We start from the raw sequence: 22308 nt of genomic DNA on the forward strand, positions 1-22308 counted from the left end.
TCTACCTCCTCCCTCCCCTCTGATACCACTAGTCTATTGTCCATGACAATTTTAGATTTTACGTTGAATTTTACATTCGGTGTGTAGTTTGTGCATATTGAGAAAGTTTGTGACGATCAGGGGTTCTGTCTCGTGGACAAAAAGTTTATGAATTGGGAAGCTCATTTGGGTCAGAACTCAAACTGAATCAGGCTGTTTCCTCACTGTGAGAAGGGATGCCTGGGGGAGGGCGCTCTTCCCTGCTTACAGGAGGGCAAAGGGGTATGGAGCTCTTAGAGGTCATTCCTGGGGCTGCTCAGGTTTCCCTCCCCTTCTTTCCCTGGGACTGACCCACTTCAGATGTTCTGTCTCAGCCTGAGGTGAGACTCCAAGGTTGCAGTTATGTTCAATTTTTTGACTGGTTTAACTTCCGAACTATATATAGGGGAGCAGGCTGTGTCTTGATTCTAGTATTTGTGTTTCTTTTCTTTGGATTCCTTTCTCTATTGATTATTGCAGCCCTTTGATTGCAGTTTCCATTAGCTCTTTGGCTTTTAATATGTAAGTTGATCGAGAGATACCCTGTGAGTGTGGCAAGATAATTGTGGAACCAAATAGAATTTTGGTTCCATTTAGCAAGAGAAACTCAAGATATAAGATGAATGTTTTAAATTAATTAAAAGTAATGATTAAGCTTAGGAGAATATGGTATAAATGAATTTTTTTGTTTGTTTTAAACAAATAGTGGATTAGAAGGTTAATTAAATTCCTGAGAGAGGGAGCTAAGTGAAGCCTACTCGCTGCCAGCATATCCTGCTCCACTCCTGTGTTTTTACCCCACTCACCCTCAAATAACCAATTTTAATCATTTGTAGATCATCCTCTGTGTGTGTGTTTGAACAAACCAGTGCAAATGCCTGTTTTTCTTTCTTACTATTATTGTCATGAATAAATCCACAATTTTGATTTTTGACTCCTTACAACTTAATTCCCACCTCTCCCTTCGACCCTCCCTTTCTCCTTGTGCTGATGAGGACCTGGAGGCCCCCCCGCACTGAGCTGCTGCTTGCTGGGGAGCCCTTCTGTGGGCTGTGCTACCCAGTGCTGTGTCGTGGACCCACTGAGTCTGTATGATGAGGACTCCAGGTTGACAGTTTGATGATTTGTTGTCCTTTGGGAGCTGGCATATGGGGTAGGGCCCTCCTTACAGTGCTCCTGGATCAATGTCTCGGGTGGAGCCTCTCTATGTTTAGAGTGAAGGTGTGACTGTTCAAAACAGCCCTAAGCCTGGGTTCCTTAAATTTAGGTAGCAACCATTCCATGGTGGAGGTCTCTAATCCTCAAGGAACCGATATGAGGCCCCTGGAGAAATAAGTTTATATCGGGTTAGAAAGAACACTCATTGCCCTGAATTTTTTCTGGAGCCCTAAAATGCAAATCAGGAAAGGACAGGAGAGGGAAAAGAAGAGGAATGAGATAAGGATAAAAGATTCACAATTTGAACCAATTGTAAATCCAAAGTATACTAACATAATTTACATAACAAAAAAGATAAAAGGGCGCCCCTTGGCCTTTGAGCCTTCAAAATATAAGTTCTGGATTAATGTTACCATCCCCTATAACGCAGTAATTCACAAACTGTCATGCAATTGCTCAATGCTACATTAGTTATATCTGGGATGTCAGTAAATTGAAGCAAAGTACCTGATGACCTTCGGGGATTACTGAAATAACTCAGGGCACATGGTATATTTCACATTACCCATGAGAACCTTTTCCTTGCCTCATGGTCATAACACCCACTATCTTAACATTTCTCTGGTGTCAGGAAAGCTTGGAACCAATAATATATAAATTAAAATCTGCCACTTCCAAACTGGAGTCACAGGATGGAAATTTTGGTTTTTACTTTTTAGTAAAATGAGATAATATAGCCTGGTGTAAATTAAACAGGACCCTTGAAAACTGCTATAAGAAACCTTTTAGGAAAATGTGATTACCCCCAGTGCTTCTCCTTTGAACAGCTGAATTTGGCCTGTTCTTAAATCTGGAAAGAATGAATGACACCTCACACTGGATCGCTATAGCCTTGAGGCTATGGTGGCACCAAATCAGCCCCTAGTCTCAGTCTCCAGCATTATGGAAATTACTGACCCCATCCACTCAGCAACTGGTACACATTCTGCTATCACAGATTTGGCCAATTGTGGTTTCTTCAGTGCTTGTGTCAATAGTGTCTTAGCGGCCTAGCCGCCATTGGCCTTCAGCTCTGAAGGGACATGACACAACTTGACCTGATTCCCCTCAGAGAAGCTCAGAAGCACTGCCACCGCATACAGTCTCTGCAGGGAAGATCTGAGCTGCGTTTACCTTGCTCCAGGAGCACATGTGACATGACATTTATAACATTCTCTTTTGTGGGCATTCTTTTAACATTTAGGACATATATATTGAAAAAAGTGGCTTGAAATAAGTGGATGGTCTGTTGCCTGAAACATCAGGGCCTGATGCCTTTGTTCCTTTTTAAAAAATTATTTTAATAAATAAAATGCTACAACTTTCCTGACACCATGAAGAAATAGCTCTAGTAGATTCTTTTGTGTTAGTGAGGCAACAAATTCCTGTTTCTAAATTTACTTGAGCCTATTTAGGCCACTACTTGCAAACTGCCCCAAATGTAGAAGGCTCTTGACTGTTTAAATTGCCATAAATTGTCTCTCCTTCTGCATGCAGTTACATGATGGCCTTACATTATAATATCTGTCTTATTCATTTCTTAGTTATTTTGACCAGATGTTTATCAGTTTTATTTATCTTGTCAAATAACTAGCTTTTATTGTTTTGATGTTCTTCATTGATTTTTCACTATCACCTTGATTTCTAATTTTTATTATCTAATTCTGCTTTCGGTTTAATTAGCTCTTTTTGTTTCATAATTGGATAGTTACATTAATTATTATAGATTTTTTTTTTTTAGTGTATTTGTTCAATGGCATCAATTACCCCTTAGGCATTGCTGTTGCTGCAGCCCACAACCTTTTAGAGGTTATTTTTATTTGATGTAGTTCAAAATATTTATTTTTTTGAGACTTTTTTTGATTCCATGTCTTCTTTAGAAGTGTGTTGTTGAATGTCTACATATGTGGGGTTTATTGAACTATCTGTTATTAATTTCTAGACTAATGCCTGTGTGGTGTGAGAGCATATTTTGCATGATTTTTGTTCTTTCAAAAATTTAAGGTGTGTTGGTGTGTTTCATGTCCCAGAATGTGTTGGTGAAGGTTCCATGTGAACTTGAGGAGAATGTGTATTCTGCTATCGTTGCATGAAGGAGTCCACAGATTACAATTAAATCCAGTTGGTATGTGGCACTGTTGAGTTCATCTCCGTCCTTGGGGATTTTCTGTGTGCTAGGATTTATAATGTGATAAAGGGGTGGTGAAGTCCACAGTGATAGTAGTGGATACCCCCAATTTTCCTTGCATACACTCAATTTTTGCCTCAGGTATTTTGTGTCTCTTGTGCACGAACACATGAAGGATGCTATGCCTTCTTGGAGAATGGATCTCTTTTATTATTATTTTAAATTTAAATACATGTGATTTTAATCAAACTGTCATCTGTTACATTATGATAAATACAAAAGGTATTTTACCTTCATTTATTCTTCATCATTTATATTATAATGAATTATTGATCACTTCTTTTAAAGTAGGTGTACTTATGACAAATTCCATCAATTTTTGTCTCTGTCTTTTATTTCTGAAGGATAGTTTTACACGGAATTCTAGAAGATTGGGTTCTTCTTTTAAAAATTTAAATATTTCTCTTTACTTTTTTTTCTTTGCATGATTTCAGAAAGAAGTTTAATTCTAATGTTTGTTTCTTGAAAACTAAGGTGTTTTCCCCTCTGGCTTCTTTCAGTATATTTTCTTTGTCTTTGATTTTCATCTTGTTTTAATATGAGGTACTTGGTTGTGGACTTTTGTTGTTTTTCATGTTTAGAGTCATGTGAGCTTCCTAGATTGACAGTTTGCCATCTATTGTTAATTTTAGGACAGTCTCAATGATTGCTACTTCACTGATTTTGTTCTGATTTTTTTTCTTTTCCTTCAGGTATTCCCATCATGTGCATTTATACCTGTGGAAAGCAGGTTGTCCTGGGGATCATGGGTATTGTATTCTGTCTTTTTTTGTTCTCTTTTGTCTTAGCAATAACTTTTTTTTCCATTCTAGGAACAAACTATTTGGGGAACTTTTTCTGAATGCTGAGTTTATTTTCTCTTTCTCAATTTTGGAGACACTGGGTTATCCTGTGACCTAAATAGTCTGATAGATCCAAGAAGAGAAGTTCGTTTTTAAGTTTTTCACTTTTTTTCTAGTGAGGTTGGTCGGAAATTACAGCTTCTGACTTACTTAAATGCCAGACCATAAACCCGAAGTCTCTGATTCTACTTTTCTATCATTGACAGCTGACAACTTTTAAGCCTCATCCTTCTTCCTTCCCCCTGTACCTCTATCTGTACAAGTTGATAAGAAACTTTGAATCCATGCAAGCTCCTGCCCTAGCTCACCCCCTTAACTCATAAAAAAATAAGTCCACGCACCTTCTTTTACCTTTCACAAGCTGTTTCATGCCTGATTGAGCAGCCTGCCTTATGCTTCCCAGTGGTCTCAATTATGGAAGCAATAAGTCTTTTCATACCTGTTGGCTATGTGCGGCGTCATCAGCTGAGGGATCCCATGCTCAGGGGTTGAGCAGTCGTGCTCCTTGACTCTTTAGGGGCACTCGAAAATTACATAAGAAGGAAGGACGGCCTCTACAGTGGCTGGTCTGGAAACACTTCCTCCTGATTGAGGAATGGAGATGGTATGTCCTTTTGCAGGAAGGTACTTTATAATTGTGGGCAAATTCACCATCAAAACATTGTGGACGTCAGTAAACTCTCTTGCAATCTGCAGCTTTTAACCAGTTTCATTAGGGCTCAGGAATTACTGTTAACATTCTGCTGGAAAGCACACTTCTGACATATTATCTCATGTGTGTGCCGATGTGTGCCCCAAATTGGCTGGAAGTGGTCCTGAGGCACTTAAGTAAAAGGATCTTGTGGGCTAAGTTGACATGCTTTCTTCCTTGTATCTGAGCTCTAATTTCCAAATAACTTTCTAGACCATAAAATCATGCAGAGAAAGAAAGAACTGAGTCTGTGATAAATGTTACACAAGGTAAATGCAATACTTCCGTACAAGAATATTTTTAGCAAGCTGTGTCTGATTACAGGCATACTGTAGATGAACTGCAGGTTTGGTTCTAGACCGCTGTAATAAAGCAAATAGCAATAAAGAAAGTCACATGAATTTTTTGGTTTTCCAGTGTATAAAGTTACATTCATACTGCAGTCTATTAGGTGTGATAGCATTATGTCTAAATGGTTAGTGCACATACCTTAATTTAAAAAAATATTGCTAAAAAATGCTAGCTATCATCTGAGTCTTCTCTTGAGTTGTAATGTTATTGCTGGTGGAAAGTTTTGTCTCGATACTGATGAAAACGCGGTATCTGCCAACCGCAATAAATGAGGTATGTCTGCACTCTTGATGGTCTGGAGGACTTTAGGACGATATGGCCAGTTACGCTTTGTTAAATGTTGGATTTTGACAGGCCTTCTAGACTCTGTTTTTGGTGATGGGAGTAGAGGAAAAAGCTTCCAGTTCCTCATTATGTTTTTATTCATTGAAACCTCATGCAGATGTGACCCTCTGTTTTATGGAGTGGTGTAAATGGTGGGGAATATGGAAGGAGATGAAAGAATTTTTTCCACAAGGAATTGATAGTCTTAAAATGATAATATTTGTTTCATTTGTATAACATTTCTGTCATTTCCAACGTGGTCTGAACCCTGTCATTTGAAAAATAAAAATGTAATATAATCACAGTAAAAATGTGTTGATAACTTCCATGTGTTTATGATGATGTTAAATTTATAAAGAAGTCTATGGCCATGCTACCCTGAACAAGCCCAATCCCATCTGATATCGGAAGCTAACCAGGGTCGGGCCTGGTTAGTACTTGGATGGGAGACCACCTAGGAAGACCAGGTGCTATAAGTGTAAAAAATAAAAAAATAAGGGATTGTAAACTGACAAGATCCTTACAAACTGTGAGGTCAACCAAGGGTTGTCTCACCTAAAAAATAAAATTAAACAAACAAATAAATAAAGTAAGTGTGGGCAGACAGTAAATTCTTGATGATTAGTCAGAGTAAATGTTTGGAGATAACAGAATCATACAAAACCTTCCTATAAATAGAGGAGATGTTTAGTGCTGTCAGTCTCACACATCCTACTCTACACTTATTTGGGGTGTTTTAGGGCTGTGGCCTATGAGGATGTGGCTGTGAACTTCAGTGTGGAGGAGTGGGCCCTACTGGATCCTTCCCAGAAGAAACTCTACAGAGATGTAATGCAGGAAACCTTCAGGAACTTGGCCTTAGTAGGTAAGGATGGCAACTTACCTTCACTTCCTCAATTAGAGAACAAGTATTTCTTACCTGTCAACACTGTTCTAATGTATACTGTGAGAAGGAAGTTGGTCAATAAGCTGGGCATGGTCGCAATTTATCATAGAGCTAGAATCTAATAACTGTAAAATTTCTAATACTTTGGAATTATTTTTTTGGGTCTGCATTTTAGGGAAAAAGTGGGAAGCTCATGACATTGAAGATCAGTACAAAAACCAGGGAAGAAAACAAAGGTGAGTCATACAACAGAAACCAATGTCTCACATGGGAAACTTGTTATGCTGTAGAACTTTAAAAGTAGCAACCAGAACAACCCTTGCTTCAAAATTCTTCTCAGGAAATTTTTAACTGAATTACTTTCTTATATATGACATAGATATTCAGTGTTTGCAAACTAGTTTGCATGGAGACAGTATTAATAAATCCTATATATGAATATCACTTTTCTTGCCATTTTTCTTTAAGTATAGTTGGTATACAATATTATATTAGTTATATTAGTTTTAGCTGTACAATGTAGTGATTCGACATTTTTATAACTTAAAATGATATCACCATACTAATTCTAGTAATCATGTCACCGTGTAAACCTATCACAATATTATTGACTCTATTCCCCTTCACCTTTTTCCCCATCCTTCTACCTCTCTCCCCTCTGGTAACCTTATCTGTTTGGTCTCTGTTTCTATAAGTCTGTTTATGTTTGGTTTCTTTCTTTGTTTTGTTTTTAAATGTTCCACATATAAGTGAAACCATATGGTATGTGTCTTTCTCTGTCTGACTTATTTCATTTAGCATAATACTCTCTAGGTCCATCCATGTTGCTGCCAGTGGCGAGATTTCATTCATTTTGATGGCTCGGGATATATAACACCTTTTCTTTATTCATTTATCTATCAATGGACACCTAGGATGCTTCTATATCTTGACTATTGTAAATAATGCTGTAATGAACATAGGGGTGTACATATATCTTTTAAATTAATGTTTTTTTCCTTTGGATAAATAACCAGAAGTGGAATTCCTGGGTCATATGGTAGATCTATTTTTAGTTTTTTTGAGAAACACCTTCCTGTTTTCTGCAGGGTCTGCACCAATTTGCAGTCTTACTGACAGTGCACAAGGCTTCCCTTTTCTCCGCATTTTATTTGTTGTCTTTTTCATAATAGCCATTCTCAGAAAGTGTGAGGTGGTATACCATTGTGGTTTTGAGTTGCATTTCCCTGATGATTAGTGATGTTGAGCATTTTTTCATATTTCTGTTGGCCATTTCTATGTCTTGTTTGGAGAAATGTCTTTTTATGTTCTCTGCCCATTTTTTTGATTGGATAGTTTCTATTTTGTTATTGAGTTGTATGAGTTCCTTACATATTTTGATATTAACCCCTTATTGGATTTACAAATATATTCTCCCATACAGTATGTTGTTGTCTTTTTGTTTTGTTGATGGTTTCCTTCACTGTGCAGAAGCTTTTAGTTTGCAGAAGTCCCATTTTTTTTTTTTTTTTTTTTTTTGCTTTTGTTTCCTTTACTTAATGGGACATACCCATAAAGATATTACTCTGACTGATGTCAAAAAGTTTACTACCTACCTATGTTTCCTTCTAGGAGTGTTCTAGTTTCAGGCCATAAATTTAAATCTTTAATACATTTTGAGTTGATTTTTATATAAGGTGTAAGACACTGGTCCAGTTTCATTTTTTTGCATGTATCTGTCTAGTTTTCCCAGCACCATTTGTTGAGACTGTTGTTAATCCATTGTATATTCTCATCTCCTTTGTGGTAGATTAGTTGACCATATAAGCAAGGGATTATTTCTGGGCTTTCTATTCTGTTACATTGATCTATGTGTCTTTGTTTTATGCCAGTACCATGCTGTTTTGATAACTTTAGTTCTGTGGTATAGTTTTAAATCAAGGATTGTGATGATTCCAACTTTATTCTTCTTTCTCTCAAGATTGCTTTGGCTACTTGTTCTCTTTTGTGGCTCCATATATGTTGTAGGATTATTTGTTATAGTTCTGAGAAGAATGTCATTGATAGTTTTATAGTGATTGCATTGAATCTGTAGATTGCTTTGGGTTTTATCGTAATTTTAATGATATTAATCCTTCCATGAGCACATATATCCTTTCGTTTGTTTGTGTCCTTTTCCATTTCTTTTGTAAGTGTCTTGCGGTTTTTCAAGTATAGGTTTTTTACCACCTTGAGTAATTTTATTCCTATGTATTTTATTTAATTTTGGATGGCAATTTAAATGTGATTGTTTTAATTTTTCCTTCTGATTGTTTGATGTTAATGTATAGGAATGTGATGGATTTTAATATATTAATTTTGTATGCTGCTAAGCTAATGAATTTTTTTACAGTTATTTATTTAATTCAATTTATTGTGTGATTCTTGGTACCCAGACAGCATACAGGCCTCCCTTAAATTAAACTTCCTATCTGTACTGAATCATTCGTCAAGAAGTGTAAATAGAGGAGTGCAGGAAAAAGGAGGGATGACAGAAGAATTTTGTACTGTACTGAGCTGTGAGTGTAAACACTTCATTTTTGCCTCCTCTCAAATAACCAACATGCCCATGCTAATGTTCGCCCAAGATGTCATTCAGCTTTTACGTTTGGTCTGTGGTCTCTTAGTAACCCCACAGCCAGCCTCCACTGCCTATGTGTTTGGCAGTTATCCTTGGTCAGGGACTGGCTCTAGCCTGTGTGGATGCCTGTGGATGCTGCAAGTAGTTCTTCAAAGGGGAGAAGGAAAGGTAACTATTATTCACTGTATCCCCAAGGGTCTGCCTTTCTGCAGAGTGGGTAAGAGGACCCAGGTCCTTCCAGATCCTGGCAGTGCACTAAAAGACTAGCTGAAGCATTGAGGGAAGGCTGACAAGCCAGAGCCTAGCCTGGTGGTGGTGGGAGGTCGGGTGGGGAGCATTCTGGAGGTCCTTGTAGAAAGCACCGTCATCTTAGAACCAAATAGTTTTGAATAAAGTCACGCAAATGGCAGCCACAGTTTTGGGCAGTCTAGATGGAAAGGGAATAATGTCAAAATATCATTAATCCTCAACCCTGGGTGGTGGAAAGAAAATATATTCATATATTTATGTATGTATGTACATACATATATAGCTGTAATTTCTCTAAAACAGTATTGGGTTTGAGACTTTCCTCTGCTATTTACCTTGCACAAAGTACATAACCTAACTTGAGATAATAATTCCTCTAATAGCAAGGGTTCAAGTGCTGGCTGATACTCAGAGCACATGAAAAGTTCCCTTCCTTTGCACTACCTCAGAGCGACTCTCTATTAAATTCTTTTGTTTAATTTTTTGGTCAGTTCTTTAGAGTTTTTTATATATAGTATGTCATATGCAAACAGTGACAATTTTACTTCTTTTCCAATTTGTATGCCTTTTTTCTTTCTTTTCCGATTGCTATAGCTAGGGCTTCCAATACTATATTGAATAACAGTGCTGAAAGTGGGCATCCTTGTCTTGTTCCTGCTCTTAGAGGAAAAGATAGCAGCTTTTCACCATTGAGTATGATGTAGGCTTGTCATATATAGCCTTTATCAAATTGAGATAAGTTTCTTCTGTCCCCACTTTGTTGAGAGTTCTTATTGTAAATTGATGTGAATTTTGTCAAATGCTTTTCCTGCATATATTGAGATAACCATGATTTTTTATTTTGGTGTTTTAGTGTATTCAGTTTCAAACCATTATACACACACACACACACACACATATAAGGCAGAATATCTATACTTGCTATAAATCACAAAAATGTAGTTCAGATATTCTCTAATAAATATAAAATCAATAATAAAGAAATCATTAATAATGTGCTCCTTTTTTTTCACAGAAATCTTATGGTAGAAAGAGTCTGTGAAGGGGAAAAGGGTAATCAATGTGGAGAAAACTTCAGCCTTATTTCAAATCTTAATCTGAAGAAAACTCTTCCTGGAATAAAACCATGGGAATACAGTGTATGTGGAAACATCTTCATGTGTCATTCATCCTATAATGGGCATGTTAGATGTCACACTAGACACAAGCCCTCTGAGTATCAGAGTCATGGAGAGAAGCCATATAAATGTAACGTATGTGAGAGAGCCTTTACCTATCTGCAGTGTTTTGAAAAACATGAAAGAACTCACAAGGGAGAGAAAACCTATAAATGTGAGGAATGTGGGAAAGCCTTCAAGTGTCTCAAAACTCTTCAAAGACACATGATAAGGCATACCGTAGATGCTCCTTACCAATGTAAGGTATGTGGGAAAACCTTTAGTACCTCAACTTCTATTCAAATATGTGAGAGTACCCACACTGGAGAGAAGCCCTTTCAATGTAAATACTGTGGAAAAGCCCTTAAAAATTATCGAAGTTTTCAGAGACATGAAAGAAGTCACACTGAAGAAAAATTATATGAATGTAAAAAATGTAATAAAGCATTCAGGTATTTCAGTAATCTTCAAACACATGAAAGAACTCACACAGAAGAAAAACCCTATGAATGTAAGGAATGTGGAAAGGCTTTCAGATCTTACAGTTCTTTACAACCACACGAAATGACTCACACAGGAGAGAAACCCTATGAATGTAAGGAATGTGGAAAAGCATTCAGATATTACAGGTCCTTACAAACACAAAAGATCTCACACTGGAGAGAGACCCTACGAATGTAAAAAATGTAATAAAGCATTCAGGTGTTCCAGTTATCTTCAAAATCATGAAAAAATTCACAGTGCAGAGAAACCCTATGAATGTAAGAATCGTGGAAAAGCCTTCAGATCTTCCCATTACTTAAAATCACATGAGAAGATTCACACAAGAGAGGAAGCCTATGAATGTAAGGAATGTGGAAAAGCCTTTAGATCTTCCCGTTATTTAAAAACACACGGAAAGATTCATACTGGAGAGAAACCCTATGAATGTAAGAATCGTGGAAAAGTCTTCCGATCTTCAAGTTACTTATAAACACATCAAAGTTCTCACACTGGAGACAAACCCTGTCAATGTGAGAAATGTGGAAAAGCCTTCAGATCTTAACAGTTCCTTACAAATACATGAAAGGACTCATACAGGAGAAAAACCCTATGAGTGTAAATATTGTGTTAAAGCCTACATTTCTCACAAATCCCTTCGAAGACACATGAAAATGCATACTTGAAATACATCTTATCAATAGAAGGAATGTGGGAAAGCATAACGTTGTATCAAGGACATGAAAGATTTCAAACTGGAGAGAAACCCTATGAATATAAACTATGGCAAAGCCTATGCAGAACACAGTTCCTTACAAAGACTGGAACAGACTCATACTGGAAAAAAACTCTGAATGTAAGGAAAGTGGAAAAGCCTTCACTTGTAACCCAACCCTTTGACAATCACAGGCTGTGAGTGCACATTGGAGAGAAATAATATAAATGTGAAGAATGTGGGGAAACCTTCAGTCATCCCTTAAAGAATTATTAAAATTTTAATTAAAATATATTTACCAAGTCTCTTTAAGTGTATCATTGGAAACAATTTCTACAACAGTAAACCCTTGGATAACACAAGGGTTAGAGGTGTGACCACCCGCTCATGCAGTCAGAAATACATGTGTAACTTAAAACCTGCCCTCCACATACACAGATTCTGTATTTTTTAATTTGAGTATAAGAAGTGCACCTATGCAGTTCAAATGTGTTCAGGGGCCAACTGTAATTACTTAAAGAAGTGACTATTGTGAACTAATCCTTCCAGTTGTCTTACAATGAGAGTACATAACATTAAGAAGTAGCGATTTTTCATTAAATCATTGTCTCTCTACACTTTGAAGCCTGTTAGATCCTTGGGTTAATTTAAGTGTATTTCTAATAATGCAATTAGGTTTAAATTTTTTAAGCTGTTTTGTGTTACGGCTATTGAACAATGACAGCTCCTGGATATACTTAGTCTATTATGTATGTACTCCCTTTCTTACTGTATTGACACGAAGACAGTTCCTTTTGGTGGGGTGGGAGTGCTGACATGTGTAACAGCCTTTTTCCATTTCCTTTAAATAATCGGAGTAAATTTTTATGTGTCAGGTTTACGAAAGAATATATTTTTATGTAAAATGTTCTGATCACCAGGTAAGAGCCTTTCAAACTAGACACTCTCAGAACAGGCACTCCTAAAGGTCTTTTGGTTAATTGCAATAGTGTACCCTAGCCACCACTTATCCCACTCTCAGATCTTCCCAGGGTCTGTGTATTCTTCGTGTCGATACAGTTGACCTGTGAACAAGGGAGGGGCTGTGATCGCTGACACCACTGTCCCCACAAAACAGCAGCCATTGCAAATCCAACTTAAATCCACCCTCTGCATTTGCAGATTCCCAACTGCCAGCTGATTTTTGAACGGTGTGGATTTCAACTGCCCGGGGTTGACTGATGAAAATCCACATATAAGATAACCCATTCACTTCAATACTTCATTGTTCAAGGGTGAATTGTATTTTTATTTTTATTTTATGTTTTTGCGGGGGACACCTCATTAAAAACCTTTGGCGCATCCAACACAAATGTGCTGTTTTCTGACAAACTGCCCCCATGCCCTCATTGTCCTGGGAGTCAACTGGTACTGACCTAGGCACATATGACGTCATTCAACAAACAAATGCACTCAAGAAATGTGGAAAACACTCAAAATACTTGTAGCAGCTAACACTTCAGATGTTTTCCTTGAAGGAAACTTCCCTGGCAGCCATGGTACCCAGGGAGAGTTCTGTTCCCCTGAAAGTGCTGCTTGCTGCGAGTTGGTAGGCTAGAGTGGCAAGACGTCACTAATATCACTACAAATAAGACAAAATAAGCATGAACAGTACTAAAATAATTTAATAGGGTCTAAAATCCATCCTGACAGTCCTGATCTCTCCAACACCCAGGAGTGGATTTCTTTTTTCTTTCTTTTTTCTTCTTTTTTCTTTCTTTCTTTCTTTCTTTCTTTCTTTCTTTCTTTCTTTCTTTCTTGCTTGCTTGCTTGCTTGCTTGCTTGCTTGCTTTTTCTTTTTTGAGGGTTTGTCACAATTACATGTTGCTTGTGCTTTACACATGATTTTTCAATTAATTCATTTATATCAGACGTGGCTACATTTTGCTCAACAAACCTTAAGAGTGAACCCTATTAAAACATTATCCTTATTTTTGATATTTGACTATTGGCTTGAGATACTCCCTCACCTTGCCTGGCCCACAGTGAGTAAGCGAGTTACAAAGGTTGACACATGCCCCTTTTTGTGTCACCAGGTAGGAGAGTTAAACCTTGAAAACCTGTAGCCTCTACCCCTACACACATTAAAGAGCCAACTCATCCTTCTCTGCACAGGCCACCTTGACCAGCTTACCCTTGCCTTATTCTCTTAGAAAGCACCACTGAGTAAAAATAATTTTGTTATTCATTTGATATGTGTGATGACATCAGTCTACACCTAATCTCATTTGAATAGGATGTGAATCCTGCCTCCAAAAGGGCAATAAGAAAATAATGTAAAAAATAGCAAACACCTTTCTAGTTACACTAAAATTCAGGGTGGAGAAATTTGAGAAGATAAGGATAAGAAATCCAAATGCAGAGATCCACGAATGATAATGTTTTGAGACGCATTGGCTACAAAAAAGATAAACTTTGAAAACACATAGAATCGATACATGAAAATGGTTTCATCTCACAAGGGAAAAATACAAAGCAACAGAAGCAAGTGGATGGTTTCTGTTCTGACATGTAAAGAGCTCGGGGGTGATCATTCTCATCTTCTGAACAATCTGAAAATCCAAAGGTGTTTTCAATCCGAGGGATTTGACATTACATGGCAAACCAGTGCCCCTCAGATGAGAGACAAGTAAATACAGAGAATTACCTCTTACTGGGAAGAAAAATGACTGAAACCAGCAACTTGTAGAAACAAAATGTTAAGAGATTAATTTGCTGGAGACATAGTGTGGACTTGCTTGAGAGTTAAAAGCTTTTGGAGGCCAGTATTAGGAAATCACCCCAATGTTTATGAATTTTTTTTTCCCCCACAGGAGCCTGACTAGGTTTTCACAGTGAAACCTGGAAAATATGACCTCATGCTCCATGCAGGAAATGTGGGGGAAACATTTGAATATATACACAAAACGTTCTGTTCTCTGTAACTTAGGCCATTCCTTGAAGAAAACTAATTTGCTAAAACCTTATATGATTATGGAAAGAACAGACGATGCTCATATATATTTTTTTTAATTTCCTCTCTGAGAGAAAGAGGAATAAACACTAAAAACCTTTTGAAGTTTGTAGTCCCAGGGTTCTTTTTCATCAAAGCATTACAGGTTACTCTTAATATAAAAGAACATTTTCTCACCTAAATACCTTCCCCTTATATCAATAAGGCTCCTGCAAAACAAACAAAACAGTGGAGTAAAATGAAGTTGCAAGACCCAGATTCTACTTAAAATTGAATTCCTAGGGATACCTAAACACACCATGGATGAAAAATAGATATACACTAGAGTATATTGAAGCCCCTGACTCCTACAACTATAGAAAACATGAAATATAGTCTAATGCCCATTGAATAAATCACAAACGTTAAAGACTTATTTGCGGCAAATACTGTGAAAATTCACTAATATGTGGAGATTAAATAATGCACCCTCACAACCACTAGGTCAAAGATAAGAGAATTTTAAAATATTCCAAGACAAAAATAATAAAAACAGAACTTATAAAATCTTATGGGATGTAGCATGAGGATTATAAGGGAGATTTATAGTGATAAACATATATTAATCAAAATGTCAAATTGACAACCTGTATTTACACCTTAAGGAACTATTAAAAGAACAAGAAACTAAACTTAGCAAAAAGTTAGCAAAAGTTAAGAAATAATAAAGATTAGAACAGAATAAAAGTATATAAAAACAAGTTGTTTTTTGCAAAAATACAAACCCTTAGACTAAGTATAAAGAAAGAGACAAGTATATAAAATAAGAAGGGAAAGAGAATATATTACAACAAAATCTTCAAAAATAGATCAAAGGACTATCATGAACTTTACATTTAATCAAATCAGATAAGCTAGGGGAAATGGACAAATTCCAAGAGACATACAACTTAGCAACATCAGATTTAAAAATAGCCTTAACGGTCCCATAACAAATAACATTCATATAATTAATATTAATCTTTTTTGCAAACCATAAAAAATATTTTTTCAATTCTGTTCCCATATGAAATGAAGTGATATTAGAGTTTCTACTTTCATTCTATATCAAATTGGTATTTGCTGGAATGTGCTTCATACTAGATGTTTTTGGAGTAGCATAACAGTGCAAAACTCTCTTCAGACCCACTCTCCCCACAAATTCGTGTAATTTATTCTAATGACAAATCTTTAAAGCCTCTGGAAGTGGTCCTAAAGGCAAACGGCAAATGAAGAACACCTATCTACAACATTTTTAAAGAAATATTGAAACTAGACACTAAGAAACCAAACACTAACCAAGTTTTTAAAAATAGCCTATAGAATACAATAGGAAGTGACTCGGTCGCTCCAGCTGCAGGTGCCAGCCCAAACTAGCTGACACTGGCTGAAACCAGTCTAGCTCACCTGAACCCGCGCAGTTAGCAGTTGAATGACCCAACCTGACTTCCAAGTTCAGCCGGAACCAAAGTTCACACTACCAGGGAACTCACAGGTAAAGACATGGTCCTCTGGAGGCCCATTTTTGAAGCTAGGGGTGCCTGAATTGTTACCTAGCCAGAATGGAAACACAACCCCACAAGGAATGTGTAACTTCGACCAATCAAATTCTATCAAATCTAAGAGAAGTGAAATTCCTTTGTACTTTCTCCCTTTCCCATACCTCACTTTAAATAGTTAAGTTCCACAATTATTCAATTTCACCTTCCCAAATCAGAATTTATGAATATAAACTTTAAATCTTGTTTAAAGCCTTTGTTCAGAAAGATAAATTTGAGATTTGTCTTCTGTCTCCTTGATTGGCTATTGTACAAATAAATCCTCTGCAAAAAATTGTTGCAATGGAATTTGGTCTTTCCATTAAATGACGTGCAACCGGCCCACTTGCTCAGCTTGCTTACAACATGAGACTCTGTAGTATTTCAACCAAGAGCACTCCATAGCTCCTCCCAGCTCACGTTGGTGAAGACTTGGCTCCAGAGACTGCAGCCCAGAACACGCAGCTGCCTGTCAACTCAGGTCCCAGCAAGAGAGCTAACTTCCCTGGAAGAACAAGACTTCAGCGTTCAGAACTTTGCCCACAGCTACATGTTGCTGAAGATTAGCAAGTTCTGCGTGAATGGGCTTAATAATTAGGTTACACCACATGGAACTGAGGCAATCGATACCCGTTGGAGAGGCATGCTGATAGTACTTGGGTCCTGATCGCCCCTTTTCCAGCACGTGAGGTGGCTAATTAAGCCATTTCGAAGGGCCAAGAACATCTGGCTGCTGTCTCTCTTCTCCAGTGAGCACTGAGCTTTTGAAATTGGGTTGTCACTCAGAGAGAGGCTTCCCATTGTCCTCAAAACAGCTTCAAGATTTTGGCACAGATATTTTTGCTTTACATGGGGCAAAGTAAGCTACAAAACACAAAGCTCTTAATTGCTTTCCAAAGAATTAACTGGGTTGGCACAACTTCTTGAAAAGTTCAAGTCAAAGGACATTCTTAATAAAATGTAGAATGAGTTGAAAGGCAATCAGGTGTTGATTCGTGTATTAAAGAGGATACAGCCTAGACTATGGACTATTTTTCTGGAAAGAATCAGGGAATTTGACTTCTGGGAAGAGGAATCCAAGGTTCAGAACAAATATGAAACAGTGACTTAAGAAAGTATTTCTACAAAGGAGTTAAAATTTTATTGGGTTAATTGGTAGAGCAAGTTATGCCCCCCAGAACATTGATGACAATAAAACAATCACTCAGCACTCAGTCGAGTTTAATCCCTGAATGTGGTCCATGAAAAAGGAAGATAGCCCTACCTATACCACTGTCCCAAAGCTGTACCTGATCCTAGGAGCTTGTATCAGTGGTTTTACTCTCTGAAAGAAATAGAATTAGCTAAAATAATCCAGCCAGTCACTGAATAAGCAAACTACAATTAAAAAAAAAAAAAGAAAGAAAACAGAAGGAAGGGGATCAGTACCCATAGTTACTATAAGGTATTACCTAAAATGTCTGATTGCTACAAATTATTAGATCTACAAAGATACAAGAAAGTGGGAACCACATGCTGCGAAAAATAACAGCAATTAAAAAATGACCCAACTCTTACAGAAAACCCCAGCAAAATTAACAGCTTTCATCTCATCAGAAAAAAAGGAAGGTCAAAGGCAGAGGGATAACATTTAAAGTGCAATCCTATATTCACCAAAACTACCTTGTTAAAAAATGGTGAAGTAAAGACTTTCTCAGATAAACAAAACTGGGAGAATATATTGATAGCCAACTGCCATGCAAGAGTTACTTAAGGTGTTCTTTAGCTTGCAAACAAGAGACCTCATATGGTAATTCATAACAATATAAAGAAACAAAAAACCAGTATAAGCAGTTATGTAATTATGACAGAATCATTACATATTTTTTCTTTTTTATCTGACATCAGAAAAGTTTTATAAAATGCTATGTATGTAATGTGTCAAAACTATAATATATGGAAATATATATGTAATGTTTGCCATTAAATACACAAAAGACATAGTAGGAGCAACATTGTACTGGGCTAAGGAAATGATTGTAGATGTATTAACCTAAAAATAAAAGGTCAAAGTGAGAGGCAACATGAATTTATTTGCAATTTAAAGGGCTAGCTATTCAGGAAGCGCTGATTGAGGCAGCAACCCAATACTGTTCTGATTAGGAGGCAAAGACTAGGGGGATTTATGAGAAAGGGAAAGAGAACAATTACATCAATAGATGGAAGGAATTTCTGTAGATGTAGATAAGCTAACATAGTGATTCTGATTCTAAACAATGTTTTAATTTTTCAGTCCTGTAGTCATAATATTTACTTTCTTGTTGTTAAGAGTTGTTTGAGATACAAAGCCACTTTAGGCTCAGTCCAAGGGTAATTTTACCCAGTTTTAACAGTCCAAAAGTTTAAGGAGTAAGATATGTAAGGAAATTCCTTGCAAGGCAGTTCCTCTGGGATGGCAGCTCCAACTCTATTTTAAGGTATTTGTTTTTACAGACGGTAAAGAAAGAAGTGTAACAATATCGGGTTATAGCATTAATAGTATTTGCATAACAATACACAAAAATGGCAAAAGAGAACGGAACTATATATGAGTGACATTCCCATGTATCACTAGAATTAAGCTAGTATAAATGTGAAGCTCAGGGTTATAAATTAAGCAGTATATGTTAAACAGTAGAGGAACCTTTGATAATAACTTCAAGAATATAATGAAAAATTAAAATGCAACATTAGAAAATAGTCACTTAATGCAAAGGAAAGCTATAAAGGAGGAATAGAGAAACTAAAAGGAAAATGAGAACTGTAGAAAACAAAAAGTAAAATGGCAGGTATGTTCGTAACTATATTAATAATACTAAATATGAATGAATTACATAATCTTAACAGGAGGAAGGATTTGTCAACCCAGATTTAAAAAACAAACCATGATCAAAATATAAGCTATGAGCTTGTAGAACACACTGTAGATTCAAAAATACAAGTAGGCTGAAAGTAATAGTGTGGGAAAGATATATCTGTGAACAGTACCTCCCAGAATAACTAGAGAGGTGAGACAAATATCCAGCAAAATTGACTAGAAAGCAAAAAATATTACTAGAGATATTGAAGGACATTATATCATGCTTAAATGGTCAAAGTGTATGGTCTGCATCTAAAATAGAAAAAAATATTTTAACCATTAATCCTTATACTAGCAAAAAAAAGATTTTAAATCAATAACTTGACTTTTCAAATTAACAGAATTGAAAAGATGAGGTACCAAATCTAAAGCAAGGAGAAAGGGAAATAATAAAAATGAGAGCAGAAATTTAAAAAATGAGAAATAGAAAAACCAAAGAAGAAAGAATCAAAGAACCCAAAAGTGGGTTCTATGGAAAGATTAAAAAAATTGATAAATCTTTAGTCAGGTTAGTCTAGAGAAAAAGGGAGAAGATTCGAACTCACACAATCCAGAAGAGGGATATAACTACTGACATTACAGAAATAAAAGGATTATATAGGAATTCAAAGAACAATTGCATGCCAACACATTAGGTAACTAAGATAAAATGGGTAAATTCCTTAAAAGACAAAAAATAAATATATAAAGCAAATATTGATGGACATAAAGTACACATGGAACATTTTTCAGGATAGACCATGTGTTAGGCTACAAAACCTATTTTAATGAATTTCAAAAGGTTGAAATCATATGAAGAATCTTCTAAGATCCAGTCAAGTCAATGGAATAGATAAATGTGTACTCTGCCATCTTGACCAGAATTCTAGCCTCCCTCATGTTTTTTGTTTGTTTGGTTGATGTACAAAATATCTTATTTCACCTTGTAAAATTTCTCCTTTACCGAACTTAAGAATTAACACCACAATTAAAAAAAGTATATCAAGATTTGACCTTCATTCACTGAATCAGGTACTTTTGAGGAAAACAACTGCAATATTACTACCACTCAGATCTGACTGAACCATGAAAGCTATCTGTATATTTTGTATGGCTGATGCAGATGTAACCCCTTGAGGTCTCACCAGACACAAGATGGTCACATCCAAGATAGATTATCCCCAACCCCCTGCTGAGAGGTGGTGTGGGGGGGAGGGGTTTAAATGTTCCCACAAAGTTCATGTTTACCAAGAACCTCAGAATTTCACTTTATATGGAAAATGGATCTTTGCAGATGTAGTTAATTAAATATCTGAAGGCGAAGTCATCCTGAACTTAGGCCCTAAATTCAATGATTGGTATCCTTATAAGAAGAGGAGAGGACACAGAGTCATGGAGGGAAGACCATAGGAAAGACAGAGGCAGACATTGGAGTTATGCCATCACAAGCCAAGGAATGCAGGAACCGCAGAAGCTGGAAGAGGCAATGGAAGATTCCCTGCTGTTGATAAACTATGAGTCAATGTAGGATTCCCCATTAATTTTCACTCAAACCATCGAAACTCAACAGTTTCAATCATTTAAATTCCTCAGGTCCCTAGTTATCACACTTGAACACTTTCATTTTTTAAGGTAACCCACTGAAATCATGTTCTACATCTGGGAGTTGACCAGGAATAATTTAAATGCATGAGAGAGAAAACCCAACTAAAATTAAGTTTAGATAATTTAACAGACTATAAAAAGAGGACAGAAAAGATTCAAAGAGGGAAGAGATCAGCTCATGTTACTGAATTTGAGAAGTAGATATATCCAGGCACAGAGAAATGCAGTATACAAACGAGGGGGCAGGCCTTGTCCTGACCATACCCCATGCCCACTGACTATGTTCTTTTCCCAAGTGGCCAAAGACCCTGTTGGTCACTCCTACACTGTGACCTCACATAGCCCCACTTCCCAGAATTCCAGGTAAGACCCAGCTCCAGTTCTATAAAGGGCCCTGTGCCTGGATCCAATTGACCAGAGAGGACCATGTGACACCCCTACATCCCAGGAACTTGGGGATAGAAACATGGAGATTAGCTCACACTGAAGAGTTAGAACTCTTTAGTCCTGGGGCGGAGTTAACCCCACACGAAAACTGTGGGCTCTGGGAAGGAGTCACCATTATGTTAAATTCAGAGACTGTTGTCAGGAGCCCTAAGGCACAGCTGTCCACCTCAAACTGCTCTACACTTCTATTTCTCAGTTAGATTTTGACCTTCTGAAACCAGGCCTCCTTCCTCACCTTGGCTCTCTCCGAAGTTCAAGGAAGTCCAGAAAATGCCCTATCTTTTCAAACTCACAGCATTCATTTTTGTCTTGACCTAATGAAAGAGTCCCCTTATCTCATCTAATTTGACATTTACCCCCACCAAACATTGTTCATCACATGTTGATCGGATACTTATGATGTGTCCTAAGCTGTGAGTAGGTGGACAAGTTTCCTTGGCTCAGGACTAAGTGTCAGATGAAGGTGAAGAGCCTGCTGCCAAAGAGGGTGTCTCCACATAAAATGTTCCCAAACAATGTTGTTTTTGTAAGAATCTAAGGTTAAAACTATTTTAAAAATAACTCAGGTAATTTTTTAGTTACCAGATAAGGATGTAACAGGTGGCATATGTGCTAATTAAATTATACAAAAATATCTTATGTCTGAATTAGCATTTAGCAAAAATAAGAAACAAGATGTAAAAACAAGCTTAATAAAATCAGATTTTTATGAAATCATGTTAATTTACTGTTAAAAAAATCTCTTTAGAGTAGGTGTCACCTTTTCTATGAGTGTAAGTATTATAAGAATTATAAGTAAACACACTAAACACTTCCTCAGGCTAAGTTACTGCTGCAGAATTTACAATGAAAGTGAATAAAAATCATAGTAAACATAGTGAGGTGTACAAAGATAAGATCTCTTTTCTTTTCACTTGAAACCCAATCTCTCACCCACAAAAACATCTACTCATTTTTGTCTCTCAAAAGAGTTTAATAAAGTACAATTTTAATATAACAAAGCATCACAGTCCAGAGAGAGAAATATAGGGTTGACACTATAGGAGGCGGGTAAGACTGAGTGAGGGTGGTCTCCAGGTGGACCACTTCCCCAAGGGCCACACCACCCAACTTCTTTAGCGCGACCTCCTCCTGATTTTCATCCACTTTGTACA

At 36.8% G+C, this 22308-nt stretch overlaps 1 protein-coding gene and 1 pseudogene across 1 annotated transcript in view; both read left to right on the forward strand.

Annotated features, from left to right (window-relative positions):
• Positions 1-11989, forward strand: part of LOC107509569 (zinc finger protein 20-like) — a 25714-nt gene extending 13725 nt beyond the window's left edge. The window contains 6 exon segments of the mRNA XM_036233350.1: positions 4096-4152; positions 6352-6476; positions 6673-6733; positions 10361-11140; positions 11142-11552; positions 11554-11989. Of these exon segments, the coding sequence (XP_036089243.1) occupies positions 4096-4152; positions 6352-6476; positions 6673-6733; positions 10361-11140; positions 11142-11552; positions 11554-11668 (1549 nt within the window). The 3' untranslated portion in view covers positions 11669-11989.
• On the forward strand, positions 5972-6090 carry LOC118612614 (annotated as a pseudogene).
• Positions 11990-22308: the final 10319 nt, after the last annotated feature.

Source organism: Rousettus aegyptiacus, unplaced genomic scaffold (assembly GCF_014176215.1).
Source record: "Rousettus aegyptiacus isolate mRouAeg1 unplaced genomic scaffold, mRouAeg1.p scaffold_m13_p_16, whole genome shotgun sequence".
NCBI classification, from domain to species: domain Eukaryota; kingdom Metazoa; phylum Chordata; class Mammalia; order Chiroptera; family Pteropodidae; genus Rousettus; species Rousettus aegyptiacus.